The 19,818-nt window shown below is 35.5% G+C and overlaps 3 protein-coding genes across 5 annotated transcripts; all 3 read left to right on the top strand.

Annotated features, from left to right (window-relative positions):
* The first annotated feature begins 404 nt into the window (after window positions 1-404).
* Window positions 405-4,556, top strand: LOC116130830 (rRNA-processing protein EFG1). Of its 2 annotated transcripts, none has more exons than XM_031416512.1 (8): window positions 405-682; window positions 1,156-1,285; window positions 1,404-1,522; window positions 1,888-2,026; window positions 3,062-3,173; window positions 3,598-3,661; window positions 3,762-4,043; window positions 4,269-4,556. In XM_031416512.1, exons 1-8 carry the CDS (start codon window positions 533-535, stop codon window positions 4,272-4,274), a joined length of 1,002 nt encoding a protein of 333 aa, XP_031272372.1. In that variant the 5' UTR covers window positions 405-532; the 3' UTR covers window positions 4,275-4,556. The 2 variants fall into 2 exon arrangements, with proteins under 2 accessions (XP_031272372.1, XP_031272371.1); XM_031416511.1 differs by having other exon boundaries at window positions 409-682; window positions 3,756-4,043.
* A 463-nt stretch (window positions 4,557-5,019) lies between these two features.
* LOC116130866 (protein transport protein SEC23) lies at window positions 5,020-7,797 on the top strand. The gene is made up of 2 exons (XM_031416561.1): window positions 5,020-5,845; window positions 5,966-7,797. The coding sequence occupies exons 1-2, from the start codon at window positions 5,186-5,188 to the stop codon at window positions 7,622-7,624; spliced, it is 2,319 nt and encodes a 772-aa protein (XP_031272421.1). The 5' UTR covers window positions 5,020-5,185; the 3' UTR covers window positions 7,625-7,797.
* A 3,427-nt stretch (window positions 7,798-11,224) lies between these two features.
* On the top strand, window positions 11,225-19,287 carry LOC116130881 (alpha-mannosidase I MNS4). Of its 2 annotated transcripts, none has more exons than XM_031416578.1 (17): window positions 11,225-11,426; window positions 11,930-12,049; window positions 12,141-12,233; window positions 13,017-13,103; window positions 13,385-13,475; window positions 13,855-13,910; window positions 14,256-14,328; window positions 14,613-14,722; window positions 15,141-15,191; window positions 15,756-15,844; window positions 15,987-16,068; window positions 16,171-16,284; window positions 16,808-16,887; window positions 17,088-17,223; window positions 17,689-17,759; window positions 17,868-18,105; window positions 18,388-19,287. In XM_031416578.1, the coding sequence occupies exons 1-17, from the start codon at window positions 11,298-11,300 to the stop codon at window positions 18,586-18,588; spliced, it is 1,821 nt and encodes a 606-aa protein (XP_031272438.1). In that variant the 5' UTR covers window positions 11,225-11,297; the 3' UTR covers window positions 18,589-19,287. The 2 variants fall into 2 exon arrangements, with proteins under 2 accessions (XP_031272438.1, XP_031272437.1); XM_031416577.1 differs by lacking the exon at window positions 15,141-15,191 and adding an exon at window positions 14,926-14,976.
* Window positions 19,288-19,818: the final 531 nt, after the last annotated feature.

The following is a 19,818-nucleotide window of genomic DNA, read 5'->3' as shown; positions in this document are numbered from 1 at the left end:
ATATTAATAAAAAAAAGAAATTTGAAAGGATTAATTCAAACCAAATCAAAATATTTATGTAAAATTGTAAATAGAAGGGTTAAATTGAACAAATAATAAAATTTAAGGGTTGATTAAAAGTTAAAAAAATATAGGGTTTCTCAAAAAATTTGGTGCCAAATTATGATTAAGAAATTAATTTGAGGATTGAAACTAAATATAATAAGCCAATTGAAAGCTCAAGATAAAAGAACAAAAAGACAAAGGAAGAAAATATTTAATTGTAATTGTGTTTAATTTAATTAAATCGAAAGATAATAATGGAATAATAGGGCAGTAAAATAAGTCCGCTTAATCAACACGGAGACAAGGAAAAGAAAGTGAAGCTGTCGCTATCATTCAATTCAATCAAAGTTAAAAGGACAAACAACAAACCCTAAGTAGGGCAAAAACCAACCCAAGCCAAATCAACAATACTCCAATATCTAAAAAAAAAGAAACAAAATTCTTAATCTCTTTTTGATCTCTTCTTACCGATTTTTTAGTAACCACCATGGCCCACGGTGGCTATGGCAAGCGAAGACTGTCGGAGCGCAAGCCCGTCGGCCGGCGATCAAAAGGGCTCGCTGTTGAGAAGAAACCTAAGCCCAAATCAGTCTCTATTAAAAACCAGATTCGTTCTATTGAACGCATGCTCCGCAAGGTTCATCACTACTATCTTCCTTTTACTTTACACTTAAAAGGATGACTATAGTTATTATTTTTGTAAGTTATGTGGGTATTTACTATTTAGTTGAATTTGCTTGCTAATTGGAAGAGATTTATTTAGTTTGTTGGAGTATAATTTGGGTGGCTCGCAATTTGAATTCATGATCACTGTGGACTGTTATTTGTATATTTCTCACTGTTTTTTTGGTTCTATGTATTGTGCTGTCATGTTCTTAGGTTTTGCAGTGCTTTAATTTTTTATTTTTTTTGTAAAGATATATTTATTCATTTTTGTATTTCAAATGGGTTTGTGGAGTGAGTACTATTTAGCTTAGCCAGTAAGATCACTTGTGAGTCGTTAACGCTAGCTGTCAGGATGGTTGGTTTAAAATTTGAAAGTTATGAAAAAATATTTCTTCAGAATAGGGTTTGTAGAAATGTTTCCTGACTGGCAAATATTTGTTGAAGGAACTTTCGCTGGAAGTTAGAGAGGCTCAACAAAAAAAGTTAGAAGAACTTAAGAGACAGCAGGAAATTCATACTCGACTAGCAGTGGAACGCAAAATATTTTTACGCGACAGGAAGATAAAGTTTTTTGGTAATACTTTTTCTGCTTTCTATGAATGGTTATTGTCATGTGGCACTTTCTTTTCTCTAATCTATGCTTGGAATCTATGTTGTGCTTAACTGTTGAAACAATTGCTTGGCATGTTTAGAGAGGAGAAAGATAGAGAGAAGAATTAGACGATTGGAAAAATTGCATCGTACTTCATCTGGTCAACCACAAGATGTGGAGCTGCTTGCTAAATTGAAGGAAGATCTTGAATATGTTAGGGTAAGCTTCATACAGGTTCTACGTTTATTTATGATTATTATTTTCCTGAATGGCTGTGGCACTTGTAATTATATGTTTTGAAATGAATTGGAACACTCTGTTGTGAGGATAATTACATGAGCATTTACTGCATTTCTCTGTTAAACTAAATTAGTACTTAAGATGTGATGCTGTGCTTATATGCTATTCCTTAATCTATGTCTTATCTGGAGTTTTGGATATTGCTTTTTGCCAGTGCACTAGCTTGGTTTTGTCAAGGCTCTGCTTGTTTGTTTGCAGATAAGATGATTTTTGATGAATATGTATATGTATATGTGTAGATATATGTACTACTCAAAGTTAAATTTGCTCTATTTTGAATGCAGTTCTTTCCCAAAACAGAGAAATATGTATCTTTATTTAGTGGAGGTGATGATTCGGACATGACTGATAGGAGAAATAGATTGCGCAAGCAGATTAAAGCCAACTTAATTGCTGCTGCTGCCAGTGGGAAGGATTTGGAAGGTATTGCCTTTTCACTATTACAAGTGTTTTTGTACTTATATATGGGAATTGAAGTATATTTCTTTATTATGGTCTCTAGCCTGGTGTCATGTGCTTTTATAATGATAAAAGTTTTAAATGGTGGATCTGCTTCTTCAAAATATTGGCATGGAGATAGCGATGCATGTCTTCCTGTGTATGCTTAATGTATAATCTGTATTCTCTCAGTCCGTATGTAGGTGTTTACATGTGGAAGAATCATAAGGAGTTAACTGAATGGGATAAACTTAAAATATATTTACCATCATGTTTCTAGTGCAAAGCTGTTGTGGAGCATGAATGCATTGTAAATAATTGGGTAAGTAATTAGTTTCTGTAGGATTGCTTTATAAACATGGTAAATTACAGGATGATACACCTCTATACATGCAAATATGAGCCCTTCAAATTTTTATGATGCACTGCAACCCAACATTCTAAGCTGTTAGGTGCATCTGAATCATTCATATCAAATTCCTTAAAAAACCCTAAACACTATCTATTTCCTGAAGTATATTAAAAAGGAATTATCTAGTGTATCTGGTTAGACAGACAACTGACATTGTATTCACTAAATCCAAGCATGTGAGAATGTTGGTTGATACTCATGAAATGTTGGCAAGTGCCCTACTTTAATGTGTAGGTTTAATGTCCTATGAACTGCAATTTCGTTGTATATGGAGAATTATCTAAAAAGTTACTATCTCTCCTGTATTGTGCAGGTTTGAAAGCACTTAACAAAATGAATTTCTCTGTGGCCAAAACAACCAAACACTATGGGGGTAGTAAAAAAGAAAACAGACATAGATCGCTATAGAAACCCAATCTCAAAGCTTTAAACTATTAGCTTGAGGGACCAACTATAGATAAATAATATTGTACCAAATACTACTTAATTTGTTTTGGCATGAAATGCGTGGGCTCTCTCAATCAGTGCCTTGTTGTTACTTTATATTGGTAGAGTATATTGTAATATTCATGAGATGGTATTTTTTTTTGGACCTTTTTTTTTAACAGAAACAGGGAGCGAGGATGATGGACTTTTGGATTTGACTGATGATGATTTCTTTTTATCTGGAAGCTCAAGTGATGAAGATGCAGATGATGAATGGACTGATAAAAGTACAAGGTATTTGTTGTGTTTAGAGGGCAGTGCTACTTTCGAATTAATTTCTTAGATGATGAGAGATGCCATATTCTCTATACATTCAAGTGCTTCATTTATGTTTACTCTCTCATTTCATTAGCTTTATTTAGAATCAGAGTGAAGTCACTAGAGTAATATACAGATGGAAATGCACTTAGAAACGCATGTGCCATGGCATAATATTTGTGATTCTGTAATCACTGTAGACACAAGTTTCCTGCTCTGCAGTAATTGAAAACCAATGAGACAAACTCCCTTTTTGACAATATTCAGGGAATTACCGACCTTTTGATATACGTTTTCTACGCTACTTGATATTTTATGTACCTATTAATTTATATAATGTCGATTAAGGGAGCGTCTGGCATATCTGTTACTGTTACTGTTATTATTATTATTTTTGCAGGGAACAGGCTTCTAGTGCTTCTGGCAAAGCTGCATCTGGCATGTCTAGTGATGAAAGAAATCAGGTTCATGTCTAATTTTGTATATTTTGCCGCATTAACAAAGCATAGAATATTTAACCGTTTAAGCCTGTTTCCTTCTCCTCTCTTGTCTGTATAGAGGCAGAATTCGGCTAGAGCTCTAATGCCTCCTCCCCGGCCATCGACCAATACTTCTTCAAGCACAATACATGCTCAATCAAGGTTTGGATCTTCATCAAGCAAAAAGTCATTAACACGGGGTGCTGAAATGTCTACATCCAGTAACACTTCCAGCAGCAGAAGCGGACCTTCCTTTAGGGCTGGGAGTTCTTCAAATCATAGAACAGGTCATAGTAGTAATTTAAGTTCAAACTCTGATGCTCACAAACCTCGAAGAAAGAGGAGGCCGAAGAAGAAAAAACAGCAGGTTAATTGTGAATAACATTTAAGAAGTCCTATAAAATATTTGTTATTTCCTGAAATGATTGTCAATTTAAAACATACAATTTACTTCTGTGCTTATTATTAGTTTTTCATTTTACTGTCAGAATCTTGGTCTACAACATATATAGGTTGATGGTCAAAATTCTGCAGCAAATAGTTAACCTATTTCCTAATTTGTCCTCTACATAATTTCTTTTCTTCATTGCAGGCATGAACTTGATACAATCAGTGGAGATATCCAGTTGAATCGGCTCTCCATCAGATACTTGTGCAAACTTCATACAGTTTTTTTTTTATTATTAATTGCTTTCCTTTTGAAATTTATTTATTTCATCGAGTAACAATTACAAGTTTGTACCTAAACGTTTTTCATGATGATCACTCAACTCCATGCAAATTCCATACTCACTACTAGCTAGATGAATATTACTACTGTATAACGAGTGGTTTCTGCCGCTAATTGTATGTGGAAATTAGTCTCTGATTAGCATGGATTTCCGACTACTGTTAAGGATATGACCCCTGGTGAAATTTATCTGATGAATAATCATATTGATATATAGTTTCCAATATGTGTTATTGGAGCCTTAATTTATTTCAAAGATGATTAAGGATTGGAGATAAATAAATATAATCAAGAATCTGTCACTAAATTTAAAGTGTCATCTATCCCTGATATTTTGCCTTGTAAATGATGCTGTTTTAAGGATCCCTGGAAGTGTATTGTTGAACACTTCTTCTGCTGCAGTTTGTGAATTGTGCGTCTGAATCTCTTTGAAAACAGCATTTTATCACTATGATTGGAGTTATGGGATATTTCATGTATTAAAACCTCTACAACTGTACAACATCGCAGCTTCAGCTTGTCTTTATTCAAAGCTTTTATATTTGAACCCGCCCACCGGCTGCCAGTTAAATATTAGGACCAAATCTCTTCTTGACTTCTTTGATTACGCCGGCCCCCACTACACCTATGAAGTTTCAAATCAACTCTGAATAATAGAAATCGATTTTAACTTTTCCTACTTTCATGTCCTTTGCTTCTTCTCGAAGACAATGCCAGATTCTCTCCATTCCTACGCTTCCACCACCTAAAACCCAAACACCAATCCCACAAACCTAACCATGGATTTCACGGAGCTTGAAGCCATCGAAGGCCTCCGTTGGTCATGGAACTCATGGCCACCCACCAAATCCGACGCTGTTTCTCTCCTCATCCCTCTCAGTCTCTTACACACTCCCTTAATGCAATCATCCGACATCCCCATCCTCCCTTACGACCCTCTCATCTGCTCCAAATGCGGCGCCGTTTTAAACCCCTATGCTCGCGTAGATTACGCCTCTCGCATCTGGTCTTGCCCTTTCTGTTACGCCAGAAACCCCTTTCCCCGCACTTACTCCTCCATCGCCGAAACCAATCTCCCCGCTGAACTCTTCCCCACTTATTCCTCTGTCGAATACGCCACCAACGATCATTCTATCACTAATACTTTGGGCTCTGCGATGTCATTTTCGTCTATGGCGTCGTTTTCCTCTGTTTCTAGTGGCGGGGCCGCTGGAGTTGGAGTGGGACCGACGTTTGTGTTTGTGGTGGATGGGTGTATGGAGAAGGATGAGATTAAGGCGGTTAAACATGAGTTACTTCGTGTTATCGAGCAGTTGCCCGAAAATGCTTTGGTTGGTTTAGTTGTGTTCGACTCAATGGTAATGGTTCATGATCTTGGATTCAACGAGTGTTCTAGAGTTGTCATTTTGCATGGCGAACGCGATCTCTCATCAGAACAGGTATTTACGCTCGATACATAATCTTTTAAAGTTAAGTTTACTAAACATCTAAGCTTAGGGGCTGGAAACTACAATTAGAGAAGAAAATAATGTTTTGAATGTTGTTTACTAAATTCTCAGATTCAACAGTTGCTAGGCATTAGTAGCTTGAAGCAGCAGCAACTTGGGAAGACACCAGTTATTCATAATCAGGGTTTTCTGCTTCCTGCGTCTGAGTGTGAATTCAATATTAGTACTGCAATTGAAGAGATACAAAGTTTAGTGCAACCAAAGCCAGGGCATCGACCTCAAAGATGCACTGGAGCTGCAATATCAGCTGCTCTCGGACTTTTAGAAGGTTGCTTAATGAATACAGGCTCACGGATTATGGTATTCACATCTGGCCCTGCAACTCTGGGCCCTGGGATTGTTGTAGATACAGATCTTAGTAAAACTATCAGGAACCATGGAGACCTCATGAATGGCCATGCACCTTATTATAGAAAGTCTAGTGCCTTCTACAAGCGATTGTCAGAGAGATTGTCTAAGTCATCTGTTGTTCTTGATTTGTTTGCTTGTTCTCTAGATCAAGTTGGTGCAGCTGAGCTAAAAGTTCCTGTTGAGAGTTCGGGTGGATTCATGATGATAGGAGAGTCATTCGAAATGGATCAGTTCAGAAAATGTATGCGGCACATTTTTAGTCGTGATGAAGAGGGGATATTGAAGATGTATTTTGATGCTACTATTGAGATAGTGACTACCAGAGATGTAAAAATCTGTGGAGCCCTTGGACCTTGTGTGTCTCTGCGGAAGAAGAACAATTTAGTGAGTGACAATGAGACAGGGGAGGGTGGGACCTACATGTGGAAGTTGAATACACTTTCTAATACAACATGCATTGCTTTCTTTTTCCAAGTGAGTGATGATCAGAAAGCCCAACCTGGATCTGCATTTTTCATTCAGTTTATAACACGCTATCGACTTGGAAACATGGGAATGCGGAGAAGGGTGACAACTGCTGCAAGAAGATGGGTTGGGAAACAATCACCTGAAATAGCTGCTGGGTTCGACCAAGAAGCAGCAGCTGCAGTCATGGCCAGACTTGCCATACACCGAGCAGAGACATGTTACACTCGAGATGTAATAAGATGGCTGGATGACACGCTTGTTCGTTTTGCATCCAAGTTTGGAGATTATGTGCAGGAAGATCCATCTTCCTTCCGCCTATCGTCCAACTTCTCCCTTTATCCCCAATTCATGTTCTATTTAAGGAGGTCCCAATTTATAGATGTCTTTAACTGTAGTCCTGATGAGACAGCTTTCTTCCGGCTGATGCTGAACCGTGAGGGTGTAGTGGGTTCTCTTATCATGATCCAGCCTACACTTTTCCAGTATTCCTTTGATGGTCCTCCTGTTCCGGTCCTCCTTGATATACGCTCTATCTCTCCGGATGTTATATTACTCTTTGATGCTTATTTCCATGTGGTTATTCACTATGGATCAAAGATTGCTCAGTGGAGGAAGCTGGGCTATGACAAAGATCCGAACCATGAGAATTTGAGAAAGCTGTTGGAAGCCCCAGAGCTTGATGTAGAGCAACTGGTGGCTGAACGAGTTCCAGCACCCAAGCTTATAAAATGTGACCAACATAGTAGTCAGGCAAGGTTTCTTCTTGCCAAGTTGAATCCTTCTATTACTCAGGATTCAGTATATACTGAAGGTTCAGATGTCATATTTACTGATGATTTGAGTTTGCAAGTTTTCTTGGATCATTTACAGACCCTGGCAGTGCAGGGCTAATTTAAATTTTGTATAGGTCATAGGAGTAAGAGAAAAGAAACTCTTTGTATAGTGCTTTCAAGAGTAAAGGTGTCCAATGTCAGACACCAAAATAGGCCTACTTGGTTTGGATGCAATTGTTGTTCTGTACATTATTTTTCATTTTTGTGACGAGAGAAAGTTTGATTGCGGCATTTTTGTTTCCTTCACATCCAATGAGTACTAGTGGTTATCCGGCTTCAATGATTTTATGATGTGGCTTTCTCTATTTATGTCTTTATTCTTTTTTACGATTAGATCTTCTTTCTTAATATGGTCATTCAAGCTGTAGACTATAGTTGGTCCTGTTTGAAGGGACAACAACATTGAGTATCAAAGAGAGAATTTCAGTGCGTTATACCAAATTGGTGAAGTCTTCAGTTGTTTGCTTCGTTGATTTGTGAAATGACGGCACATGAGTTGTTCAATTCGGAGAATCATTTAATTGGTTGGACAAGCATGGATCACCTTGGTTGCTTTTGATGTATTAATGAAACATGATGATAATATAACTACCCGATTCTTATAATTTGATTTTTGTTGGTTCTTTGAATGTGTAAGGGGACATGCTTTAACATACGTATGAGTAATGGTGAATGGTGGATTCTGCTATGAGAAACTGCAACAATGATGGGCCTGGTTTCCATAATTCTGATCCAGATTTCGTGATCTTTTGTTTTCTGGGGGTGAGGATTTCTTACTTTCTGGTGCAAAGAGGGCAGAGATGGTGCGGTTTTCTGTTTGATTGGAATGAAACTTGCTTCTGTTTTTCTTATGTTCTTTAAGATGTGCATATTCTAGAAGTTAGGTATACCTTTGATCTTATGTCCAGCTATTACTGTGTTCATGTTGTTTTTACAATTAGAAATTAAACTCTCTATTCTAATTATTAACATCCAAACTCGTTTGCCTCACAGAAGCACTAAACTCCCCGAGCATCAGTCCACGGATGAGTCAGAGAGATGATTTGTGTTCAGTTGCTGAGCTCCCAGCCATGTGTTTTAGCTTCTCAGTTTTTAAGGTGTACTTGCAGCAATTCATCTTCTTGAAAAAGTTAAGTCCATTATTCTTTGCTTTCCACTTCTCCTCTTTCTTTGCAGCAATGAATCTCTTTGGCAGGTTGAATTTGGTGTATCATTAACAAGAAGTTTGAGGGGACTGAATATTTAAACAATAATAATTTTACTATGTTTGTTTGTTTTGTGTATCCTGCAAATACACAGAGTATATCTGTATCATGTTCATTGATTAAATAAATGCAAATCTTTTGACCTTGTTTATATCCTCATTATTGTAGGTGCCTACCGAATGAATATAGTCTGCCTTGTATTCTTTAATGATTTATGGATTTTGATAATATCTTTTTCCCAGGAAAATGAGAATCTAGTTTTGAAAGGACAGGAGATAAGATGGTTTCTAATGTGTAGGCATGTAGTGGATAATTTCGGTACCAAACACGACTGGAAAAATAGTTCTAAGGTGAGCATCAAATGAAAAGTTCTGGAATATGGAAAAGTAAAGGAAAGACGCTTAACATTTTCATCGTCCTCTGGATAATCTGATCGTCAGCAATATTCTGCTTCTCCATCAGCATGTATAAGTGTGTAACACAAGGGACCTTCAATTTTGGTTTAAGAACAAGGCAGTCGTCATTATTCTTCTATCCATGTTCTGTCAATAATAAGAAGAATATAAATTGCTATAAGTGGGTCTGAAGTACAGGTGCATGATATATAGTGGTTTTATCTTAATCGCAATACGAACAATAATTTTTTTTCACAGTGGCCTTTTGTACATGATCGTATTTCAATGGATGCTAGGATTCTGGTGTTGGCACTTGGCTTGGCAGAAAACAGAATATCAGTCTGTAGAGAGGAGCTCAGACTTCTGAAATGATGTGGTATATTGGTTCTTTCTGCTAGTCACTTTAGTGGGACGAGGTTTATTTTACTTTATTTCTTCCTTTGTACAGAATTTGCTAAATGAGAAAGAATTGCAGGAAGCATGGTGGATTAAGTAACACAAGGAATGTGCAGTGAGTCTATGTCTGTCTGTGCAGCATCTTCCCATAACAAAGAAGTAAAATCACATGCTCATTGTTCTATATTCCAGATTTCACCTGTTGCTGAAAAGGTTTTAAAAATCTCAACATGGTCATAGAGTTTTGGCTGTTGAGCATACCCTATCATTTCTTCTGAGAAAGACTGACCACAACATTAGCTGACATGGGGATTTTCAGAGCAATTTTTTGCTCAAGTCTACTAATATAGCTTCTGTTTGGAATATATTAATATAATCTCAAATGGGAAAAGGAGATAAAATAATTATTTGCAAATTTTAGATTTTTATTTTATTTTATATTTTAATAAATTGATGGAGGTAACCACAGTTGGGTGGCATGAATCTATACTAATAGAGGTTTATTGAAACTCTTATCGATTGACAATTCTAAAGTCTCGGGAGATTAGTTGATGTGCGAAAACTGATCAGACTCTTTGATTAAAAAAAAAAAAAAAAAAAAAAAAAATATTGATGGAGGTGCAAGTTTTAATGAATATTTTTTATAAGGGAGGAATTGTGATAATCCAATTCAATTCACCATAACTTTTAGGCAAAATAAGTAAAACCAAAATTATAACTCATTAAACTTGATTTATATTATAAAATCTATAAACATAAACAATATGAATTTTGAATTTGATAAAGCCACCGGAAATAATATTAATATATTCAGCCCATAATTCTCTAAACCCTCGCTATATTAAAATTTATGTTGAAAGAATTGAAGTGAAAAACCTTGCCCAAAAATAACACTAAACAAATAACTTCGAATAATGCAATGCCCTAAAAGTGAGAGTCTGTTTGGTTCATTATTCTATACTTTAGAATAATATTTTGAAAAAAAGTTAAATTGGGTGGGTATTACGATGTAGGATTTAGAAATTAACAAAAATACTCCCTAGGTTTATTTATTTACTAAACATCCCTATAATGAATAAAATATTAAAAGTTAACAAAAACACCTCCAACACATCCATTAAATACAAACAACTGGCCACCACCGTCGGAGGGTGGCTGGAGTCTCCGCATCGACATATGACCGGTTGGATCTTGCCAGTTGTGTGTCGATATGGTCTTTTTCGACCAGATCTGGCCACATTTGGTCGTCAACGATGACCATATCTTAGTCGTCGTTGACGACTGGCTAGGCCAAAAAATCTAGTTGAAAAAGGTTAGATCGACATACTATTAACTAGATTTAGCTAATAGTGCGTCATTATACCAGATTTTGGCCAGCTTCGAGTAATGGTGGCTGGAATCTGGTAAATATAGGTTATTAGAGTGTTTTTATAATTTAAAAAAAATTTAAAGGTATTTAGTTAAATTAAAAAATTTAAAGGATTTAAAAAAATTAAATAATATAAAATAATATTTAGAGAATAAAACAATTTTACTGTTTAATTTTATTCACAGTTCAACAAACGAACCCTGAGTAATTGAAGTGATTAGTTTATCCCATCCCCAAAAAGTTAAAACCGGACAATTACACAGGGTCAGGTACGGTGCGGTGTGGCAGAACAAAACAAGGGAAGCAAAACCAAAAAGCAAATTCAAAGCAGATGTTGTTTCTTGTTCCAAACACAACATTCGATCCATGACAACTTCCAACCCATCACTTCACTTCTTATTTTTCTTCTCATTATTATTTTCTAACTCTCTTTTCCTACGCAAAGCTCTTGCTGATGGCGTTACTTCTCTCGAAGCTAAACAACTCAGAGACGAGGTCTTTTTTTTTTTTCAAGTTTGTCTAGTTTATCGTTTAGACTTAACCAATATAGTATCTGCCATTTGCTATACTCACAAGATAGGAAGTTGTGATGATTGATCCAACATTTTTTTTTTCCAGTATGTTATATTTAATCATTTCAAGTTCTCTTTCGTGATGAAAATGATTAATGCAATTGAATGTTAAAAACCCTTTTAAGAATTCATTCTGAATTTTCTATTTTGTTTGCTTTTTCATGATTATAATTGCTTTTTAAAACTTCAGTGGTGTAGCTGTTTGTTTGTCCAAATTAAAAAAGTAATTAATCTTGAATTTCTAAAAAGTTTGCCATTTACTTTGCTGGGTAGGTGGCAATTTATTGTTGTTGAATTGATAATGAATGGCCATCCATTTTGTAAACGATCATCAATTGCCTAAATTCCGTATTTATACGTTTCTGGGTTAGAGCTTGGGTTGTTTCGGCTTATGATGTAAATGTGCAATTTATTCTAATGCTTCAGGTGCGTGAAATGTTCTATCATGCTTTTAATGGATATATGAATCATGCTTTTCCACGGGATGAATTAAGACCTTTATCATGTGAAGGAGAAGATACGCTGGGTGGTTATGCCTTAACTCTGGTAACACTAAATACCTTATGTTGAGTTTTGCTTTGATGTATTTCTAAGTTCTTGCGTTAAAGCTTTTGTTGCAATTATGCCTTTGTTACAGATTGACTCCTTAGACACACTGGCTTTACTTGGTGACCGAGAACGCTTCGCTTCTTCTGTTGAATGGATTGGTAAAAATCTTCGGTTTGATATAGTGAGTAGTTCAATTTTTTGACATTGACAATTAGTAAGTGTAGGGTTTCTTTTCATGGTTTCAATAATTTGATGGGGCGTTAAGAGTGCTGATTGTAATCTCATAAACACTCTTAGAACTAAGTAGTTATTCATTGTGAGCTCGATGTTCCAATTAGCTGTTAAACCCTTTGCAGTTCGATGCGGTTTGTTCACATGCTATCTGTATGATCTTTATGAGTTGTTTTAGGATAAGGTGGCAGATTTTTAATTTCTGAAATAGTCCTTTATTGAATGACATACAGAACTTCTTTGTGTCTTTTGATAGTTTGAATTATTAATGTTAAAGCATATTTGGTTGCTACTTGGAATTTGAGCTCCACATCTGTATGTATAGCATCTAAGGAACGACTCCATCATCTTGAATGAGGCCCAAAAAAGAAAAAGAGAGAGGGAAAGCCTTCATGTTATAGAAAATCTTAAATTGCCCTTGTGTCAAGTTCTTTTCTTACACTAGCTGCCACTATTGGATTTTCCCATTTATATTTATGGTTTCATTCTCGGAATATATATGCAAAACTCAACAAAGCTATTATATTTTCATGGGGTGTCAGAGAGCTTCTAATTGTAATTGTTCTTTCTTCTGGGTAGAATCTGGTTTATACCCTTTTAAGTTGGTTTATGTTCCAAAACATTTTTCCAGTGTAGTACTGGTCCTTCTATAAATTGAAAACGAGTGGAATAGTTCATAGTTTTTATGAAACAGATTTGCTTAGCTAAACTTGAAGTTTCTTATCTTATGCAGAATAAAACAGTATCTGTGTTTGAGACTTCCATTCGGGTTCTTGGAGGTTTACTTTCTGCGCATCTTATTGCAAGTGATTATGCTACGGTATCATTTTCGTGCTACTTCTGTGAATTGTTCTTGTTCTAATATTTATTCTTGGTAAAGCCTAGGTCAAACTTTTTCAGCAAGACAAACTTTGGTCTTTCAATGTTTCATAAGAATTATGCATTGTATTTCCAGTTACTTGCATAACTATTTGTGAATGCTCAATTTCTGTTGATTCTAGTTGTAGAATTTTTTATGCTTCAGGAATGAATGCCGTTTTAACTGTGTATGATCATCTAAAGGTTTTCATTGCTTACTTTTGTACATCCTCTGGATTGCAGGGCATGAAAATTCCTTCCTATGACAATCAATTGCTCAGTTTAGCTGAGGATTTAGCCCGGAGATTGTTACCTGTGTTTGACACTCCTACAGGTGTTGCCACTGGATCATTATTTCATTTTTAATACATTAATATCCAAGTTTTGTGCACTGTATTACTTTATACATCTTTAGTTCATCTATTCCTTATGACCTTGACTTGAGGGTTTGTATAATCTCAATTTTGCGGAACATGATGTCAATACATTTGTGGTTAATGAGGAGGTATTAGTTTAGAAGGTTGATAATTGGCTATGATTTTTAATAGACTAATTTTTCCTTACCACGATCATTACAGCAGCATTTTGGCACTGTAAAGTGCATTTGACCTGCTGCATTGAAAATCTCTCTCTTTTCCTCTGATATATAGATACTAAAAAATTGGGTTGCCTAGAATTTGCTATTATTGATTGTTTAAGCAATGATGTTGCAGGAATTCCATTTGGATCTGTCAATCTTTTGCATGGAGTTGATGAACATGAAAGCAAGGCAAAGCTTCTCTATTCTCCTTCTAATAAGTGAAAATTTAATTCTGTACTGCAAGATTAATGCATGTGTCAACAATCACTTCCTGTGATAATTCATAAACTATTGTTAGATGTTCAACACTAGTGTGCCATTCCATGTAGGATTATTCAAACATGTCATGTTCATAGCTTGAGCATGCAATGTGTTAAAGACTAATCAGTGGAGATACATGATTCTGAACAGACATGGAATATGTTCATAAATTGAACTCAATTTATTCTGGATGTTATTTTGTCTCCTACATTATATCCCCATTTCCTGTATAATTTGGGCAAAGTTTTGAAATTCCAGTTTTGATCTGTTTAGATAACCTCAACAGCTGGTGGTGGGACATTGACTTTGGAATTTGGTGTGCTTAGCCGTTTGACAAATAATCCTAGTAAGTGGTACTAGCTTTTCTTTTCAGCACTTTGGCATTTGATTGCATCTTGTGGTAAGGCACAAAAAGAAGGAATTTCAGATCTGTTGTGATTGGCTGCCAAAGTAAACTTGATGAGAAGATTCAGCACTTTTGGCCCCACCAATTGCCAACTTCCTCAAATTTAGTGAGGGAGGGCGCTACCTCTGATCTTCATGGAATGCATTTGTTTTTTTCGTCAGGAGGGGGGGTGGGGGTGGTCTTTCAAATAATAGTACTTATGATTATTCCTTCATGGAATGCAGTCTATGAGCAAGTCACCAAGAATGCAGTGCTGGGACTTTGGTCTCGCCGTTCAAAGCTTAATCTAGTTGGTGCTCATATTAATGTGTTTACAGGTGAATGGACACAGAAGGTAACATTCCTTGAACATGATAGTAGTATATCTGGCCTTGTAACATTGAGTTGCTTTTCTTCAATTCAACATGATGACATGTGTAAAATTTTCTTTTATTCCATTCCCTTACAAGCTGCTAGCATTTATCTTTCCCAAATCAAAGAATTTCAAGCTCCTTAAATACAACCATCTAATACTTCACTTTCCTTACTGCTTTACAGGATGCTGGAATTGGAACTAGTATTGACTCTTTCTATGAGTATCTCCTGAAGGTAAGTAACATGACTTGGAAGCTGAGTATGATCTCAATATAATGTCATAGAAAGAAATCTNCCATTCCCTTACAAGCTGCTAGCATTTATCTTTCCCAAATCAAAGAATTTCAAGCTCCTTAAATACAACCATCTAATACTTCACTTTCCTTACTGCTTTACAGGATGCTGGAATTGGAACTAGTATTGACTCTTTCTATGAGTATCTCCTGAAGGTAAGTAACATGACTTGGAAGCTGAGTATGATCTCAATATAATGTCATAGAAAGAAATCTGGGAGTAACATAATCGTTAGGTCAATATTAATTTCTAGCTATCCACAGTCATTAACTTAAGCTACGTTCTAAATAGGGAAGAAAGCATTCTTTTTTCTGTCCTAATTTGAGTTGTGGTGTTCGGGCATGTGTTCATTATCACTGTTCTAGTTGTGGTAGAGGTACACAGGATAACTTATGCTACTCAAAGGTCATGGAACTCCAAGTTTGTAATTTAAGTCACTCAAATGTCATTTAGTGATTGTGTCTATTTATTGGTAGTATACTACCTATGTTTTAACATTCTGAAATTCATTATAAATATTGCCCTAATTAATCAGAACTATTCCCCAGCTTCTTTTGATATCATATGTGTTGTTGATGCATTTTGAAGCAACTTATGGATCATTCAATTTTTTTTTTTTTTTTTAATCTGGCTCCTTTATTGTGTCTCGGTGATGTATTTAGAATTTTTTTCCCCTTTAAATTTTCTGTTTTTGCTTACCTTTAATGGTATCATTTCAGGCATATTTATTATTTGGAGATGAAGAATATCTGTACATCTTTCAAGAATCATATAGGGCTGCTATGCATTATCTTTTCAATGATCCTTGGTAAAAGCTTATGGCCATTATGTCACACTATGTATACATGCTTTTCCTAGTTTTATTTTATCACTTTATTTGGCTTTTTTTTGGGTGGGGGTTTAGTTTTAACCCTATAAAATTTGGATATTGGTTTTCAATTTGTTTGTAGGTATGTGGAAGTTAATATGGATTCTGCTGCTATAGTCTGGCCTCTATTCAACAGTTTGCAGGCATTCTGGCCGGGGCTTCAGGTTTCTGATTATTTCTTTGTTACGCAATACCTAATTGACCTTATATTATTTTAGGTTCTGTTGAATCAAGTTTGAGATGAACTTGTTAAATTCTATTTGAAGGTTTTAGCTGGGGACATTGATCCAGCTATTCGAACACATGCTGCATTTTTTAGTGTCTGGAAAAGATATGGTTTCACTCCAGAGGGTTTTAATCTTGCTACACTTACTGTTCAGGTAACTGAATCAGTATTATTTGAAATATTCATTCTTTGTCAATTTTGTATTTTGATATTTGTGAAGCAGCATATTACTGTTGTGGTTCTGGTTAAGTGAAATGTTGCCTATATACAGTTTTAACTAATTATGCTGCCCTCTTACAGTAAAAAATATACGCATGCTGGTTCAAATATCCGAAATTAAGGCTTTCCAAATCATATTACTTGGGCAAAAAGATTTTGCTGGTTAAAATTGTAGCTCTTGTTCCTCCACAAACTAGATGATTAGCCTTTCAGTACCTACATGGATGTGTAATAGGTCTTTACCTGGTTGGCACTGATGTTTAGGACATGAAAACTGTGGCCCAACTTCACTGAATCATTTTGTCTCTTTCTAGTGACCCTTTTATTTTACTTTTTTCTCTCTCTTATTTTGTTTACTGTTAGATGGTATTGTGCTCTGCTTTAGAGTAGATATCTCACCCACTAATATCATATTGTTAGCATTTGTGTTAACTGTTTCCTCTACCTTTGTTTTACAGCATGGGCAAAAAAGTTACCCACTGCGTCCAGAGTTAATAGAGAGCACATATTGGCTCTACAAAGCTACTAGAGATCCACGGTTAGTCAAATCTAAATATATTGTTTGAAAAGAATGTAAGAATAATAATTTTAAAAATATGACCTATTATTATCCAAACAATTATTGCAAAGTTCTCTTGCCTGGTGTGTCAAATGCCTTTTGTCTATTTAATGTGCACCATTGTTAAATTTACACTTTCCTGAGCAAACTAGAGACCATGTCTAAATTTTCCTCTGTAGATATCTTGATGCTGGGAGGGACATGGTTGCTAGCTTGCAATATGGAGCAAGATGTGCTTGTGGATATTGTCATATAGCAGATGTGGAGTTCCACAAAAAGGAAGATCACATGGAAAGCTTTTTCCTAGCAGAAACGGTGAGAGCTTATATTACATGAGTTTGTTCAGATAATTGTTCTTCCCTTTTGACTCTTGTGTTTAGAGGATTATTGCTGTCAAATGATTACATTGTTAAAAGGTCTCTTACTTTTTCTAGACTTAGATAACTATAAGTGATCTGACTTATCCAATTCTGGCAGCAAATGAGATTTTCGGGGAAATGGGAAGAATAATGATGAGGGTGTTGTAATTGTTGATTGGATTACAATTTTGACATTGAGATGTCACTCAGAATACTTCTCCTTCCTATAATCTGTGTCATGTGCTTTCTGTGACATATGCTCCTGTGATTGTTGTTTGACTGGGACAGCCTTTTTACTGCCCTACCTAACAATAGTATTTCAAGTGTTTTTGGCACTTTTGACTTTTTCTGTCATCTGTTTTTCATTTCTTTCTTTTTTCCATTTTCGTGGAATTTTGTTGATAACCTGTCTACATTTTAGGTCAAATATCTGTGGCTTCTTTTTGATTTGGCTGTGGGCCCAGATAACCTTGTTGAGAATGGGCCATACAAGTAAGACTTGATCTTAAGAGTAATTATGTGTAAATAATGGAATTTGGCTTTGTGAAATAGCTTTATTTTTTCCTCATACCAAATGCTCTAAAAATTTTCCTTTACCAGGTACATTTTCAGCACAGAGGGCCACTTACTGCCTGCAACTCCACAAATTTCTCTAGCAACGGAGCATTGTTCTTATTTTGGGGCTTACTGCAATACTGGTGATTCTAAACAGAAAACTGAATCATCAGATGTCTCACGTGATCATCAAGAAACTAACGGTAGTAGATTATATGATGAATGGGATCATTCTGGATTTCCATCTGACTCTTCTCTTACACCTGTATCAGGGTTGATTAAGGTCAGTGTTGAGTTTCTTTTATTTGAAAATTGTGGATCGTATTGTATTTCTATGTTGGACTCCTCTAATTCATATGTGAGACTAGAAGGATAAGAAAACATTTTTATATCTTCATGAATAGATGTATGTTGAGGTACAAGAGCTCAAAATTTTAACGTACACAAATTCATTGGTTAGAGACTCCAATACGATGTTATGTCTATGTGATGATTCTTCCAATCTCAGATTAATTAGTAGAACTGCTCTCCTTTTTAATTGATATTCTATTTAATTTTTCAACAGGGGCTTTGCCGAGGACTGACTCATGAACAAAAATATGGCATAAAGTATCTTGCTTCAGTGGATACACCTCCAGAGGATGAATCTGCAAACCAAAGAGAACAGACTGTGGTCCAGAGTACTTCTGTGGTGGTTATTTCTGACCAAAGAGCTGATAATTCACCATCCAAAAGCAACAATGAACATGAAAGTCATAAGAATTGAGTCATGGAGAACCAGACGGTGATCCACCTAAAATGTGGGAAGGCACTTTCAAATTAAGGTAATCTTGGCTGGGATGCAACCTTAAATCATAAAGGACTCAGCCTTTTGTGTCTTCCTGTCTTCAACTGAACAACAGTCAATGACAATGAACAACAAATATAAGTAGGGTCTGACAGTAATTGGTTGGGCCATGTAAATGCAAATCCTGGAACTGATCAATGTTGTCATACTCCTGACAACATGTGTTTAGTTATCAATCACGGGTGTAATTGATTCGGCAATTGTTGATAGACTGAGCATTGAGTTTGATGGTGGAAATATAAATTGAAGCAGTGGGTAGGTCTGCATGATATACAGGGTGCCGGTTATGTTACCCTTTGTTGGAGCTGACAAACAGTTAAATTTAAGGCTGGTTTAAGTTTGCATAATTTTAGGTGAATCTTTTGTATACTTTCTGTACTGGGTCTTGATCTTGAAGATGAAATTGAGGTGGGCACCCCTCATCAACATAGGTTTTTCTTCTCAAATCTTCCTTGGTAGAGGATGACAATCCATATTTAATTCAACAGTGACTGGACAGGAGGTTTGACATTATTTAATGAGTTATTGAATTTTTTGATTGTTTAGTGAGTATATATCAGAAATGATATTAATATATACTTTTCCCTATTGTTTGATTGAAGACTGAAATTCTTTTGTCTGGTGTTGTAAAAATATTAATAAAATTTATATGTTATCGTATCTTTTTTCATAATTCTGTAATATTTTTTTCAAAGAAGAAAAAAAAACCCAATTGTCTAATTCCTCTCCTCATGATGTTTTTGGTGGGAAGATTTGATTAAGAAGAAATATTAAATTTATCTTACGAAAACTTGAAAATAGTACTTAGTATGTGACAATGAAAAAGTTAATCTCTATCCTTATGGTCGAATGGGAAGTCCTTTAGTCCTTGTGGTTAGTCAGTGGTAGATCTAGAAAAATTAGAAAAAAAATTTAGGATGGGTCAAAATAAAAATTAATTATATATTAATATTTTTGTCCATTAATATTTTTGTTAGGGTTTGTTAGGGTTTGTTAGGGTGGGTCAAAATCTAAAAATTATATATATTAATATTTAAAAAAAAAAATTTAAAAAGTGGGTTGGATTCGCCCCTGGGGTTAGTTAACTCGGTCTTGTGTTAATTAGGAGAGATCTATTATATTTGCGTAATTATTATGGTTCAGGGGTCT

This window comes from Pistacia vera, unplaced genomic scaffold (genome assembly GCF_008641045.1).
Source record: "Pistacia vera cultivar Batoury unplaced genomic scaffold, PisVer_v2 Contig225, whole genome shotgun sequence".
In the NCBI taxonomy this organism is placed as follows: Eukaryota; Viridiplantae; Streptophyta; class Magnoliopsida; order Sapindales; family Anacardiaceae; genus Pistacia; species Pistacia vera.
This window is presented reverse-complemented; position numbering and strand designations above follow the sequence as displayed.

Excerpts from the sequence above, each read along its gene's own strand:
- LOC116130866 (XM_031416561.1), top strand. The coding sequence starts at position 5,186 with ATGGATTTCACGGAGCTTGAAGCCATCGAAGGCCTCCGTTGGTCATGG. Across the intron at positions 5,846-5,965 it reads GCGATCTCTCATCAGAACAG|ATTCAACAGTTGCTAGGCAT; the intron begins GTATTTACGCTC and ends CTAAATTCTCAG.
- LOC116130830 (XM_031416511.1), top strand. The coding sequence starts at position 533 with ATGGCCCACGGTGGCTATGGCAAGCGAAGACTGTCGGAGCGCAAGCCC. Across the intron at positions 1,286-1,403 it reads CAGGAAGATAAAGTTTTTTG|AGAGGAGAAAGATAGAGAGA; the intron begins GTAATACTTTTT and ends TGGCATGTTTAG. Across the intron at positions 3,662-3,755 it reads CTAGTGATGAAAGAAATCAG|AGGCAGAATTCGGCTAGAGC; the intron begins GTTCATGTCTAA and ends TTGTCTGTATAG.
- LOC116130881 (XM_031416578.1), top strand. The coding sequence starts at position 11,298 with ATGACAACTTCCAACCCATCACTTCACTTCTTATTTTTCTTCTCATTA. Across the intron at positions 12,050-12,140 it reads GTGGTTATGCCTTAACTCTG|ATTGACTCCTTAGACACACT; the intron begins GTAACACTAAAT and ends CCTTTGTTACAG. Across the intron at positions 12,234-13,016 it reads AAAATCTTCGGTTTGATATA|AATAAAACAGTATCTGTGTT; the intron begins GTGAGTAGTTCA and ends TATCTTATGCAG.